Here is a 16615-nt window from a genome sequence, read left to right on the forward strand (position 1 = left end):
TTTCCTTGTAACTCCTCTCTCTCGCTGTGTGTGTGTGTGTGTGTGTGTGTGTGTGTGTGTGTAAAAGAGGTGTCTACTATCGCAACATTTAATCACAGCAGATTTATTCTGTGTGTGTGTGTGTGTGTGTGTGTGTGTGTGTGTGTGTAAAAGAGGTGTCTACTACTGCAACATTTATTAACAGCAGATTTATTCTCTCTCTCTCTCTCTCTCTCTCTCTTTCTTTCACACACACACACACACACACACACACACACACACACAGTGTGGTAAACCTTTTCCTAACTTGGTTTATGATGTATACTGTACTATTTATTAGTTGCTAGGACTACACTTAATGGGGTGCTTTTGAAAAGCCTAGTATTCCGGTAGATGTCACTACCTTTGGGACAGACACAGTCCCCGCGCTGTTTAAAAAGGATTTTTTTCTTTGTTAAATCTCTACATTGTGTGAAACTGTGAATCATAGTAATGTCAAATTCCGTAATGTAAATAATACAAATAGAAAACGTATGTATAACGTAGCGTGAATTATTTATATTTATCATAAACGGAAATTAAAATATCATTGATGGAATATGATGGTCCTATATTATTTAATGTCTGCTACATTTAGTGCAAGTTAGGTTCTTAATACACAGTTTGTTCAGACTGTAAATTACGCCTACTAGGTATCTTGACTCATTCAGTCTCTACGTGGGCAGAAATTTAATGCTGAGTAAATACTGGGACTCAACATTTTGCTCACTCCCTTCACCCATGCACACCACAAGACCCGTATGCCACGGTTTGAGAAGGCCGTGGTGTTGACCTCTCAGTCCCTTCAAAGCAAGTACAGTACCTTACTTTATCTAACCTAACTAGACCACACGTAGCCTAGTCTAAATTGTATTATTTTAAGCATTAGCCCTAGTGCGTTTGTTTTGAAAACAAATCTCTCATGAAAAAACGTAAACACTGGACTGTCTTGTGCGCATGCGTGAAGGGAGTGAGCAAAATGTTGAGTCCCAGTATTTACTCAACATTAAATTTCTGCCCACATAGAGATTGAATGAGTCAAGACACCCACTATGTGTAATTTACAGTGTGAACAAACTATGTATTAAGAACCTAACTTGCACTAAATGTAGCAGAAATGACATAATATCGGACCGAAGAAATGGCGGGTTGCCATCATATTCCATGAATGATATTTTAATTTCTGTTTATGATAAATGTAAACAATTCACGCTACGTTATATATACGTGTTCTATTTGTATTATTTATATTACAGTATATGACATCACTATGATTCACTGTTTCACACAACAGTGTAGATATTTAAAAAAGAAAAAATATACTTATTAACCCGCCCCGTCCCATTGACGTATGGGTATGTTGCAACGATTTGCATTTGCCAGTCCCGGCGACGTACCAGTACATTGTGCAATTGCAAGGTCCCTAATTTGCACAATTTTCAATTTTCGCGCGTCATTTTTCGTATGTATACACGGGACACCTTCCTCTATTCCTCTACAAGATGCCAAGCAGGGACAATGCCTTACACCGCATAACCTCCCCCCTCCCTCCCTCACGTCATTGTCTTGGCAAAGGACCTGTTACCAGTGACCTGGCTAGTAAAGATATTCAGGGCCAGAGTGATTCCCCAATCGATGACAATGTGGAGGACAATGTTTACATAGCATTAGAAGAAGAAACAGCCAGAAATAATGATCAGGTAATGTAGCAAAAAAAGGTCAGGTATGGTGATTAGTTTGTGAGTGAAACAATGCTTATAATGCCTTTATTACTGCTTGAAAACCAATATACTCTCATACTACATATACATTCGTACCAAGTAAATAAATAAATACCGTTTATGAGTGAATAAAATAGTTACCCTCCCATAGAACTCGTTTTCTTTGGTGCCAGCATGTTAGAAAACCCAGTCAGGTAAGGAGGAACTCCTACCTGGATTGGGTACTTTAAACCCCAGGTGAGCGATTTCTCTATGAATTTTCGATGTTTCTCACCAAAAGCGAAGGTTTTAGCCAAAAAAAAAAATTTCGAAAATACCTCGGGACTGGGGGATGTCGAAGGTGCGGAAAACCTCGGGACGTGACGGGTTAAACAACGCGGGGAATGTGTTTGTCCGAATGGTGGTGACATCTACCGGAATACTAGCTTTGAAAGCACCCCATTAGGGAGGTGCTTGAAGTACAGAAACCCCTAGCTGGCTGTGAGCGAGAGTATGGAGGGTACCGGGTGGGGTTATGGGGTAGGAGAGAAAAGTAGGGGGGGGGGTTGGGGGGGTTTGGGTCTATGAGGAAGGGAGGAGGAGGAGGTAGCTCTCCATCGAGCAGTGTTACAAACACGGAAAAGGAAACGAACTTATTCCGACGTCTGTACATACCTGTAGTGTTTAGACTTAATCCCCTACAGAACAGTTATATGTGGTTTCATTTCTATCCATTTTAGTCGTGTATCTAGTACTATAATTTTATTACTATTAAATACATCTAGACTGCTAAGCATTTTAAATGGTTTTTGAGTACTTCCATTACGTACAGTCGTGGTCATAAATAATCACTTATAATCCGGTACCCCGTGCCTCAGGCCTCCTCCTTTATGAGCGGCAAGTCACAGTGGAGGAAGAGGAGCTGAGAGGGAGGGGCCAGAGAGAGAAGGGAAGGTGGATGGGGGACGAGTGATGGTGCAAGAGTGGAGTGAGGGAGGAGAGGGAAGGCAGGTAGGGGATGGAGAATGAAAATCGAAGTGGTTGGTGGTCACAGTATTTGTCTATTTTCTTTAATTCAGGTCATGCTATAAAGAGTTAATATTCGGTAGATAATGCTGCATTACATCTTGTATACCGACGTCAGATAACAAGCTTTAGATAGGTGGTGATATCAGTTGCTGGCTCGTGTGAGAAATATACTGACATGTCAGATCAGACATTAGTGCAGAGCCATCATGACTGTGTGGGCCCAGACTGTCAACGCGTGGGAGCCAGAGAACGAGAGGCCACAGGCCCGCCTCCTCCAGCACACCACGGACGAGTGGGAGCTGTTTAGACGAAACCAGCAAACCATCAACAACATTGTTTCCTGAATGCCGCGAAGACTGCAAGAGTTTATTAAGAGGCAGGAGGCCACTGGACTATTACTAAGGCTTTCCTTGTTGGTTTGGCTTTACCAGTGTCGGTAAACATTGACATAGATATATTTTATGAGTTTGAGTAGGATTTTTTTTTATTTTCCTTCTAACATTTTATGAGAGATATCGTAATTATATCCACCCATGTGCACAGACATCTTTTATATATCTTTTATGCACAATTATCTTTAATAGCCTTTTCATAGAGAGATGCCATAAAATAGTTGACATGATGGCGACTGTATAGAGGAAGTGTATATCGAGAGGATGAGCATATTTACTGTGGACTCAGTCATGTCAAAGGTTGCATGTGATATTTAAATTCCAAAATTAATTACGTGTAAGGATAGAGGACGTTTCTTAATGCACAAGATGTAATGCAGCATTATCTACCGAATATTAACTCCTTTATATCATGCCCTGAATGAAAGAAAATAGACAAATAATGTGACCACCACTTCGCATTCATTCTCCCTCCCCTACCGTCCCTCTCTCCCCTCCCTCACTCCATCCCCACACCATCACTCGTCCCCCACCCACCTTCCCTTCTCTCTCTGGCCCCTTTCTCTCAGCCTCCCTTGCTCCACTGTGATTTGCCGCGCATAAAGGAGGAGGCCTGAGGCACGGGATACTGAAGGATAAGTGATTATTTATGACCACGACTGTACATCATTTTGCTATATATTTACATGATCACCTAGTGCTTTGGGCCTCACTGTTCCTTTGTTTCCTCTGGCTCCTTCATCCCGGTGAATGTCTCCTCCATGGTGGTCCTCTTACTCTGTGCTTCCCCTTTCCAGATTCCATAAGGTTTTTTGCTTTCCTCCTCAGATCAGCCTCTTGATCTCTCGTAGTCAGATCAAGTGCCACCTTCACAGTTTGGAAGCCTCTGCTGCTTTGCAGTTTTTGCAATTTTTAAATAATTCTACCTTGCTACTTGTGTTGTCTAGCACGGCTAGCATTGGTTTTTCACTTGTCCTGACAGGGCTTTCCAGGTCTTTTTATCTTGATTACCTTATCCTGGCCACCAGTAATGCCATATGCCTGCAGCAGTTTTACCACATTCTTTGTCATTCTCAGTTTTTCTCTAGACATGTGGGATGCGGATTTTGGGATGCCATACACTGTTATACTTTTCTCCCTGTGCTACCTTTCATTAAGCTCTTCCAATAATTTTTCTACCATTCCTGGTATCTCGTTGTTGTGTTCCTGATGTGTTTCGCTGGTCTAGTTATTATGACTGACTCTATTTTCTCCTCTAAATCCATAGCTTTAGCTTCTAAGGTTCCCAGCCGGTTTACAAGGTTATTATTATTTGCCAGCATTTTCTTCCTTTTTTATCTCTACTGCCCTCGCTTCCAGGGTCCCACGTCCGATGTCTAGACCCTCTTGCGTTTTCTGATCATGCACTACAGTTTTCTTCATTTCATTTACCTTCTCTTCCACCTAGTCTTTTCTGCCCATGAATTGTGTCTGATTCTGTCTGCTGCGTTTCTATTTGTCTCGTAAGCTTGTGCAATTTTACATATCTTCTTTTACAATAACTATAGTACCGTGCTACCTCCTCCTCAGCCACTTCGTTCACCATTAATTTATTCACCTTCTCTGGTATATTTTCACACGATGTGGAACCATATTTCACATACTTCACATTTTACAGCTTTATCTTTGACTTTAGCATTAACCTCACATTTACCACACCTTTCCTTGCTTTACTGTTAACCACGCTTGACTCTGTCTTCCCTTGTTTTCCTCCTACTGCTCGCAGCGCTTTCCACCTCAGCTTCATCGCAATGACTCTCATCTTGGCTGTATTTATACTGAACGTCGACAAGCTAGGTCTCAGCTTCCTCTGCACCTCTGTATATTCACAAAAAGTGGAACAACTTATATGTCACTGTTGCTCGTCATATGTGTGGTAAACAGGGCAAAATACGGAGCTTCTTTTGGGCACATCCACCACACCTCGCCATTTTCCTATTCTCCTATAATCATCCTAAAATGATTTGAAAATCTTCTGGCCTTCTTTCTTATTTTGACTTCATAATTTGTGTTTTCATACTTACCTTCTTTACCGTCCTAGCAAAGAATGGTATACTGATTTCTTAACTGCTCCTAATCTCTTTTTCAGTTGTCTGTATATTCCTTTATTGGAGCTATAATAAACTTTAATCTGGTATGCTATGCACCCACCACTGTAAACTCTTGTATCCAGCGTAGAGGTTTGGCAGGAGGATGCAGAAGAAGATGAACCATGCTGACTTGGAGTGTCCGGTCATGAAGTGTTCGGCGCACACCCACAGATCTAAACTCAGGTCCGCTACGTAGAATATAAGGGAGCACCAGATCACCGCCTGTGTAGATGAAAAAAAAAATAAATAAATAAATATTAGAATATTGCATAAATTCATTATTACATTTGACCCCCTTACCAGTGACTTTTTTTTTTTTTTTTCATATTTTTGCTATCGAACAGTGTTTAGCAACGCGAGCAACGAAGTTGCTGGCCTGATTGAGCCTAGGTTCGATTCCCGAGGTGTGGACGGCTGACGACACTTGCCTCGCCTCAGGTGTCCATTCACCTGGTGTAAGTTGGTAAGCAAACTGAGTACCCAGGTGTACACCTCGGGAAGGTAACTCTGGTAACCTGGGTGATGCAGTGGTCTTGTATCCCACGAAAGTGGATGAATACCCACCACAGGCTCAAAGGGCTAAGCTATGAACATGAGCACGGCGAAGCGCCTCGTGGAGTCTGCCCGCACCTTTACCTTACTTTTTATCTCATCAGGCGAGTTTATTCAGATTACGAGTTTATATATATATATATATATATATATATATATATATATATATATATATATATATATATATATATATATATATATATATATATATATATATATATATATATATATATATATATATATATATATATATATATAGATGAGGAGTAGACTGTAGCACCAGTCGAACAGGGCAGTACTCCCGAGGTGGATGGCAAGCTGGTGATAGGGACAGCTGGAGTTCTCGTTTCACCAGCCCTCAGGAATTGATCCTGACCATCTCTTTTTTTCTGAACATTTTCAGTGCATTCGTTTACACAGAGTAGGCCTGCATGCTCTCTTAATACCTCTGCCTTCAACTGTCTACACCCCACTACATGCGCATAACATATCACATCTTCTATTCACTCTCCTTAGCAATAGCCGCTGCAATGTCACTATCAAATGAGGTGGCACCTCGGATTGCCACCACCAGCAGGGTAGGGCTGGTGGCACAGGGTCCTCCCTGTGGCCATCAAGCGAGTGCCGGCAGTGACTGTTGCAATTTCCAGTCATGCTCGTCAGTGGAGGAGTGAAAGTGCGGCCTTATTCTCCATCAGCATCCATGGCCATAGCAAAAATTTAAACTCAGTTCAATTTTTCTTTCAGTCCATATCCCCTTTGGCCCTTTTCCTCACAGAACCACAAATCTCACCCTCTACTGATAAATTATCCCCATTTTGTTTTCCCAGTTACTATCTCCTCACAAACTTCCGTATCAAGGGCGGCACCTGTTGTTATATCAAATCCCAGTATGTAGTTGACACTGTTTTAAAATTCACTTCATCCAGTTTTGATTACTCATTGTGTAAACTAAATTGTCAAAATATTACCAAATATATCTGTGTAGTCTATTGCTCCCCCAATGCGTCTTCGGAACCCAGTGTATTTAATTTCATGTCCACACAGTTGAGTAACCTTAACCTTGCCCTTAACACCGAAATTACCATTTTGGGTGATTTTAACATACATAATGTTAAATGGTTATTGCATTCTGCCAGGACTGACGACGCTGGTCTAGAGTGCAAGCTGTTTGCAGAATCGCTTAATCTCACCCAGTTGGTAAAGGAACCAACCAGAATACCTGATAATCCTGACCATAATGCCCATCTCTTGGATTTATTCTTGACAAATAATCCAGATCAATACAGGATAGAGGTACTGTCACCACTTGGATCCTCTGACCACAATCTCATCAAAGCCTCATTAGTTAACCCTCCCACACCTCCCTGTTCTGAACCTGTCAGGGTGACCCGATGGCACTTTGTTAGGGCAGACTGGGATGGATTTAGAAATTATTTTGCTGACATTCCATGGCAGTCTTTCTTCTCCAGTGATCCCAGTTCTACCCAGTCCCACATTTGCGACTTAATACTAGCTGGTATGGATTTATTCATACCAAGTCAACAGTTCACTAAATGATCGAAATCTCCAAAATGGTTTGGTGGCAACTGTGCCAGAGCAACAGCCCAAAAGTCATTAGCATATAACTCTTATTAAAAAAAAAAAAAATCTGAATCACTCTTTCAGTTTAAAATTGCTAGAAATCATGCAAAAGCTGTAATGAATCTAGCTAAATCAAACTTTCTTCAAAATTAAGTATCAAAACTACTTAACAACCCTAATGACAATAGAATATTCTAGTCAACTCTTAATTCTTTCAATAATTACTTTAACAAGTCATCATCCATTCCCCCACTAAAATCTTCAGATGGCAACATTACATATGACCCGCATGGGAAAGCGGATATTTTTGCCAGTACATTTGCCAGAAATTCTACCATAAAGGATGCCAGCCAGAACGTCCCAGTACTAGAACTTGACTCTCCCGAAATTGTTCCACTTAAAATACAGACAAGGTACGTAAAATCCATCCTAGACAATTTACTTTAATTAATAAGCACATTGTTAAACATCTTGAATCCAACAACTTAATTAGTGATAGACAATATGGTTTTCGCCACGAAAGATCCACCATTGACATACTCAGTCTCCTGACTCATACCATCCATCAATCAATTGACCTACATGGAGAAACTCATACAGTAGCCCTTGATATTTCTAAAGCTTTCGACAGAGTATGGCACCATTCCCTGCTGTCCAAACTCCCTTGCTATAGACTAATGTCTTTTGTTCCTTTGATTTCTTCATATCTCAGTGACATGGAAATAAGAGTAAAAGTAGGTGATGTATATTCCAATTTCCACTCATTTAATTCCGGCGTGCCGCACGGATCAGTTTTGGCGCCAACCGTGTTCATGGTTCATATTAATGATCTCTTATCTGTCACCCACAATCCCATCCATTCATATGCAGATGACTCAACACTACATGGTTCATTCATACTCAGACACCCATTTACAAAGTCTAATATCTCTACCTCTCAACTCAGTACAGCCATCTCCATAAATCAAGACCTATCTACAATCAGTGAATGGGGACAAAACAACCTTGCCTCATTTAATGCTAGTAAAACTAAATATATGCAATTTACTAATAGACAGATATTGCCAGGTTCGTATATTACGGTACCTTCAGTGCTACTAATATTCCCATCTCCAAAAGTATTGAAATTCTCGGCGTCTCACTTACCAATGTCCTTACTAAAACCGCCTCAAAGAAACTTGGATTATTGTACAGAGTCCGTAACTTCTTCACTGATGAGCAGTTAGCTAAAATTTATAAGTCATTTGCGCTCTCAGCTTGAATATTGCTCACTCTTGTGGAATGGATGAGGAGAGATTGCATTAAAACAACTAGACGAAATTCAGAACAAAGCTGTTAGAATTATTAACAACCCTGCCATTACAAATAAACTACCTCCCCTACAAGTAAGAAGGAACGTTGCCTCCCTTGCATTATTTTACAGATATTTTTATGGCAAATGCTCAGACGAAGTTGTCTCCTTGGTGCCACCTCTCCATGCCTTCCCTCGTGCTACACGGGCATTGGTAGCGCTCATGACTGGAATGTCACTAAGCCATATTGCAGAAATTCTGCCTATCAGAATTCTTTATTCCTCGAACTGCATTTCTCTGGAACTCGCTTCCCCAGAGTTGTTTCCCTCCAAACTTCAACCCACAGCTGTTCAAGTCCAACTGTTACGGATATTTTATGAACAGAGGACACCAGTAATCTGGTGTATGGATTATTTTTTTAAATAATTTGTTTTTCCTTCCTCTGTTCAGTTATTTCAATAAATAAATAAATAAATATATATATATATATATATATATATATATATATATATATATATATATATATATATATATATATATATATATATATATATATATATATATATATATATATATATATATATATATATTGTGGTAGGTGGGGGCCCTCACCATCCACTCACTCGATGTAGTGCTGCTCTCGGGTGTCTGCCCTTTCCTCTCATCCATCCTTCTTTCCTTCCATCCTCTTCTGTCTTTCCTTCATTCTTTCGTCTTTCTGCCTACGGATACTATACACTCCTTCTTCTGTCTTTCTTTCCTCCACTCTTTCCTCTTCCTTCTGCTTGTGGGTGACTCTACACTGAGTGACAAGCCAAATGGTTTCCTGTACACCAGGAAACCATTTACCTCGCTGGGTGGTAAACATATAGCCAAATTTTGGCGCCTGGTGATTTAGTGGGTAATTACGGCGCTCCAGTCAGATTGAACCAGTGAAGTTTTATATCCAAGGGATGGTTGGGGTTTACTGCTCACGTAATGCCACTCACGGATGAGTGAAGCTGGTCACTCTCATCCTAAATGTCAGGACCACTTTGCCTAGTCCCGGGCTCCTAAGCTCCTTTTGGGACATTGTAGGTTTGGATGATGAATGATGATGAATGATTATATATATATATATATATATATATATATATATATATATATATATATATATATATATATATATATATATATATATATATATATATATATATATATATACATACAACAGAACAGAGGAAGAAAAACAAATGAATAAAAAAAAAAGAAAATTCACACCCCAGATTATTGGTGTCCATCTATCTGTAACAGTTGCACCTGAACAGCTGTAGGTTAAAGTTTGGGGGGAAACAACTCCGGGGAAGAGAGTTCCAGAAAGATGCAGTTTAGGGAATAAATGAGGTGGGGCTGGAGTCAGCTCTGTGGCTAGGGTGAGAAGTGGTTGGAAGAAGTTCAGGGAGCTGTTGCCTCTCCTGACATTGAGAGAACTCTCCCTACATGCTAAGGGGTCTTTGTATGCAGCATATGTTAGGAGTGTTATGCTGTATGGTAGTGAGACCTGGGCAGTAAAGGAGGAGGATATTCGCAGGCTCAGACGTACAGAAATGACAATGATTAGGTGGATGTGCAGTGCGTCCCTGCGTGCAAGACCTGGGGGGGCTGGGTTTACGATGGAAGAGTTGAGAGGTAGGATGGGACTGGAGTGTATTGGTGTTGTGATGAGGAGAGGTAGATTGAGGTGGTTTGGGCATGTGGAAAGGATGGGAGAAGGTAATTGGGTGCAGAAGGTGAGAAGTGTTAATACTGGGGGTGGGGTTGTGAGGGGTAAACCGAGAAAGACGTGGGACGAGGTCATTAAGTGTGACCTCAAGGTTAAAGGATTGAACAGGGAGGCTGCAATAGTCATGCAGCATGGAGAGCCGCCATTAGGTGACCAAGGCCGATGCATGCAAGCATGTAGGAGCCTTCAAAAACGAAAACGAAAACAAAAACGAAAACGATAGGCAGAAGTTCTGCAATATGGCTGTGTGACATTCCAGTCATGAGCGCTACCAGATGCCCGTGAAACATGAGGAGAGGCATGGAGAGGTGGCACAATGGACGTAAATTCATCTGAGCATTTGCCATAAAAGTATCTGTAAAACAATGCAAGGGAGGCAACATTCATTCTTATTTGTAGGGGAGGTACTTTATTTATAACAACAGGGTTATTCATAATTCCAACAGCTTTGTTTTGAATTTTGTCTAGCTGTTTTAGTGCAACCTCTCCACATCTATTCCACAAGAGTGCGCAATATTCAAGCTGAGAGTGCACATTGCTCTTATAAATAGTAGCTAACTGCTCGTCAGTGAAAAAGTTACGGACTTTGTGCAATAATCCAAGTTTCTTTGAGGCAGTTTTAGTAAGTGATCTGACATGAGAGGTCCAGCTGAGGGCATTGTTAAGTGAGCCACCGAGAATTTCAATACTTCTGGAGATGGGAATATTAGTAGCAATGAAGGTAATATACGAATCTGGCAATATCTGGCAATGAGTAAATTGCATATATTTGGTTTTACTAGGATTATATGAGATAAGGTTATTTTGTCCCCGTTCATTGATCGTAGGTAAGTCTTGATTTATGGAGATGGCTGTACTGAGTTGAGAGTTAGAGGTATTAGACTTTGTAAAAGGGTGTTTGAGTGTGAATGAACTGTGAAGTGTTGTCATGTGCATATGAATGGATGGGATTGTGGGTGACATAAGAGATCAATAATATGAACTAGGAATAGGGTTGGTGCCAGAACTGATCCTTGTGGCACGTCGGCGTTAATTGAGTGGAAATTGGAATATACATCATCTACTTTTACACTTATTTTCTGTCACTAAGATATGAGGAAAGCAGAGGAACAAAAGACGTTAGTCCATAGAAAGGAAGTTTGGACAGCAGAAAATGGTGCCACATTCTGTCGATAGCTTTAGAAACATCAAGGGGTACTGCATGAGTTTCTCCATGTTGGTCAACTAATTGATGGATGATATGAGTCAGGAGAATGAGTACATCAGTGGTGGATCTTTCGTGGCAAAAACCATATTGTGTATCACTAATTAAGTTGTTGGATTCAAGGTGTTAACTATGTGCTAATTAATTACAATTTCAAATTCTTTACCAAAAGAAGATGTGATAGCTATTGGTTTGTAATCAGTGGGGTCAGAGGAACTTCCTTTCTTTGGAATTGTGTGGATATTGGCTTCCTTCCATGAATTTGGGAATGAAGAAGTACGTATGCATAGTCTGAATAATTTATCTAGAAGAGAGGCAAGTTCTGGGGAACACTTTTTCAAAATAATTGAAGGAATTCCATCTGGGCTTAGAGCTTTGTTGGCTGGTAAATTGTCCAAGATGGATTATGTGTATCTAGTCAGTATTTTAAGTGGAACAATTTCGGGAGAGTCAAGTTCAAGTTCTTGGACGTTCTGGCTGACTTCCTCTACGGTAGAATTTCTGGCAAATGTACTGGCATATTTATACTGTATATATATATATATATATATATATATATATATATATATATATATATATATATATATATATATATATATATCACATAACACTCCACTGCAAGATATAGGCCTCTCCCAAACGTTTCCACTTATCCTGGTCTCGTGCAATTTCTTTCCATTCCAGAACAGTAAGATCTGTAATGAATTTTCTGTCTTCATCGCTTGCTCCTTGTTTTTATGTCTGGGGCTCTGCATCTCCTAGTGTAATTTTATATTTCATCCCACCACCGAGTTGCTGGTCTTGCTCTCGGTCTTTTTTAAAGTTATTACCCAGTCTGTTGCTTCCCTTGCGTCACTATTGAGTGTTCAGATATGGCCCGCCCACTACCATTTCTTCTTCTTCTTTTTTTTTTTATTTACGTCTTCTACTCCAGTCCGATTCCTAATCCATGCTGATAATTTCCTGTCTCTTGAAGTGATTCCTGGCATTGATCTTATCATTCCTTTCTGGACACATCTTTCCAGGGGTAGGGTCATTTAAAAGTTTCCTCATTAAATACAGAGGAAAATTGCCATTTAATTTACTACATTGTCTACCAAACGAGCTGCAACCGAACTTTATAAGTCTACTTATTTCATATTCTACTGACGGGTTTGTCTGTACAAGTTTCTCTAGGTACTATATACGAATTCAACAGGTAATTCTAAAACTTCATTTCGCCTTCTTATTTCCTTAACTTTAGCCTGATTATTAAACATGACTTTTGCCTTTTTGTCATTCATCTTCAGTCCCGCGCAACGGCTTATTCTGTTGCAGTTGTGCTTGTCCACGTGGCCTATAAAAAAAGAAAAAAAAGTCTTTTGTAAACCTGAGGTTTCTCAGATGTTCATCTATTTTAATCCCTTATTACTCCAGTTAATCTTTCCAAATCTATCTATCTATATACCTAGGCTGCTTCCCCCAAGGAAAGGGAGGTAGCCGAGACAGGACGACTCACTCTCCATTTACTCATCCATTCAAACACATTCATTCGCATCTTAGCCCCAAAGGGGAGAACGGACAGATCCTCACCGCATCACACCGCACAAGGGTCAACTGCGCAATGCAATCAGTGACATCCGCAGCAGGGCCCGACAGCAGAACTGGTTTACCCCTGCCACATCATAACAGACCCATCCCCTTACCCGCACCTGACCTGACTAGCTGATCAGACCAAATGCGGGAGAATATCCCCTCAGGGCTGCGTCATCACTTATTCATTCACAATTTCTCTCCATTTATTTCTGTCATGCACAGCCACTCTTCCTTGCTCAACAGACATCCCTCTCGCATCCAGCGCTCTCTTCACACTGTCCATCCATCCTATTCGTGGTCTCCCTCTCAGCCTTACACCTCTCACATCAGATCTAGTTATCTTTTTCACCAATCGTTCATTATCCATTCTCTCCTTATGCCCAAACCATTGCAACACCCTCTGCTCAACTCTACCAGCCATCTCCCGAACAACTCCAGTTCTCCTTCGCACTTCATCATTTTGCACTCGATCCATACGCGTCACTCCACACATACTCCTCAGACATCTCATCTCCATTACATTCAAACTTTTCCTCTCTGCTACACCCACATTCCATGTTTCAGCCCCATATAATGCAGTCGGTACCACAACACCCTCATACAACCTTCTCTTTACATCCATTCTAAGCGAACGACATTTAAACACTTTTTTCATTCCTCCCAGCACCTTTCCTACTTCATTTATTCTAAACTTCACTTCTGCATCTATTCTTCCATCCACAGCAACATGTGACCCTAGATATTTAAAACAATCTACCTCCTCAAGCAACTCACCATTCAAAACTATATTCATCCCCTTACCATCTATCAACCTCGTACACTTCATCACTTTACTCTTATTCTCATTTACTTTCAATTTCCTCCTTTCACACACCCTTCCAAACTCCTCTACCAACTGTCTCAATCTCTCCTCTGAATCAGTCACCAGTGCAGTATCATCTGCAAACAGCAGCTGCTTCAGATTCCACTCTCCTCCATCAACATTTACCAGACTCAGACCACCTAAAACTCTTGCATTCACCTCCCTTACAACACCATCCATGTAAATATTAAACAACCAAGGCGACATCACACATCCCTGTCGCAGCCCCACTCTCATGGGAAACCAATCACTCACAGCATTTCCCACTCTTACACACGCTCTACTATTTACATAAAAACTTTTCACCCCTTTTAGTAACCTACCATCAAGTCCATACAATCTTAAAACAGTCCACAAAGCCTCCCTATCAATTCTATCATACGCTTTCTCTAAATCCATAAATGCCCAAAACACATCCTTGCCTTTTGCTAAATACTTTTCACACACTTGTCTCACAGCAAACACCTGATCAACGCATCCCCTCCCTCTCCTAAAGCCACACTGCTCATCACTAATCACTCCCTCTGTACCCTCTCTAACTCTCATAATTAACACTCTACCATACACTTTACCTACAACACTCAACAGACTTATACCCCTAAAGCTAGTACATTCATACTTATCACCCTTGCCTTTATACAACGGCACCACACAAGCACTTGCCCAGTCAACTGGCACCATACCTTTCTCAAAGCACACATTCAACAATCTTACTAACCAGTCAACAATAGTCACTCCACCACCCTTCAGGCATTCCACAGCACACCCATCCATACCTGCAGCTTTCCCTGTTTTCATCTCCTTTACTGCCTTCTCCACTTCTTCCTTCGTGATCAAAGAATCATTCAACTCTCCCAACACATTTATTCCTTGCACCCTTCCATCCGCCACAATCTCAGCCACTCTTTCCTCCTCTACATTTAACAATCTTTCAAAATACTCTGCCCATCTCTTCCTTACTGCATCCATCTCAGTTAACATCCTTCCATCCTCTGCTTTTACTCGTTCTTCCTTCCCAGACTCTCCCTTTCGCACCCTTTTCACCTCCTTCCAAAACTTTTTCTTATTCTGTTGAAAACTCTCTGTCAGCCGCCTACCCCACCTCTCATCTGCTACCACTTTAGCATCACGCACAGCCCTTCTCGCTCTATTCCTCTTTTCCTTATACCTTTCATATGACATCTCATCCTTCCTCTGCAGCCACACTTCATATGCCCGTCTCTTCTCAGCCACAGCCATACTTACTTCCTCACACCACCATTCACTTCCTTTTCTTACACCACCACCCACACGTCTCACACCACACACCTCTTCTGCATGCCCCACCACAGCACTCTTAAACAACTGCCATTCCTCCTCCACGCTGCCATTTTCCCGATCTTTCACTGCGTTCCACTCATCTTTCAATTTCTCCTGATACTCTATCTTTTTCTCTCTTTTATCCAACTCACTCACTTTCAAAACCTCCCTGCCACACCTAACCCTCCTAGCTCTCACCCATCTCTTACCTACTCTTAACTTTCCCTCCACCAGGTAGTGGTCAGACATACCTCCACCCTCCCCTCTCAGAACTCTCACATCCAACAATCTTCCTATTACATTCCTAGACACAACCACATTGTCCATCAAGGCTCTATCAACAACCCTTCCACCCTCCTGTCTCACCCATGTATACTTATAAATATCTTTCTTCTCAAACAGCATATTCCCAATCACCATCTCTTGCTCAACACACATCGCTATCATTCGTTCCCCATTTTCATTTCTTCCAGGCACACCATGCATACCAACTACGCCTTCAACTGCTACATTTCCCACTCTAGCATTCAGATCTCCCATCATTACCACATTCACATTCGCTCCAAAACTCTGCAGACACTCATCAACATCATTCCAGAAAGACTCCCTCTCTTCTTCATCCCTTTCACTACCAGGCCCATATGCACTCACAAACACCCACAACTCACGTTCAAATTTCGCTTTCACCCACATCAGTCTCGATGACACCTCCTTCCATTCAATCACACACTGCTGTACTTCCGGACTCACTAACAAGGCCACACCTTCTCTTGCCCTTCCTCTATCAACACCTGACAATCTTCCATTCACACTTCCAAACATAGATTCCCCCTTCCCTTTCATCTTCGTTTCACTCAAAGTTAACACATCCAACTTTCTTCTCACAAACATTCTCCCAGTCTCCTCCCTTTTAGCCTCAATTGTACTACATCCACGCACATTCATAGACCCAATCTTCAGGGTACGGGGATAACTACATCCCCCATCCCTTTCTCTGGCCTGTCTCTTTTTAGGAACTAAAAAACAGAGGAGGGGGTCCCTAGTCCCCTCACCCCGCCCCTTTTAGTCGCCTTTTACGACACGCAGGGAATACGGTGGCAGTATTCTTCCTAACACAACCTGGCCGCAGAGTAGTAGTACCACCCCATAGTGCGGCCAGGCTGTGTCCACCCCGCCACAGGAGGAATCTTTCTAAATACTACCTCTAAACATGTGAA

At 41.4% G+C, this 16615-nt stretch overlaps 1 protein-coding gene across 1 annotated transcript in view; it reads right to left on the reverse strand.

Moving 5' to 3' along the window:
• LOC145404003 (uncharacterized) overlaps nucleotides 1-16615 on the reverse strand; it is a 364619-nt gene that overhangs the window by 167362 nt on the left and 180642 nt on the right. The window contains exon 2 of the mRNA XM_080275607.1: nucleotides 5330-5490. Coding sequence (XP_080131733.1) covers nucleotides 5330-5490 — 161 coding nt within the window. The remainder of the gene's footprint in view (nucleotides 1-5329; nucleotides 5491-16615) is intronic.

Source organism: Coenobita brevimanus, chromosome 62 (assembly GCF_032717465.1).
Source record: "Coenobita brevimanus isolate Jiangsu-jjx chromosome 62, ASM3271746v2, whole genome shotgun sequence".
NCBI classification, from domain to species: Eukaryota; Metazoa; Arthropoda; class Malacostraca; order Decapoda; family Coenobitidae; genus Coenobita; species Coenobita brevimanus.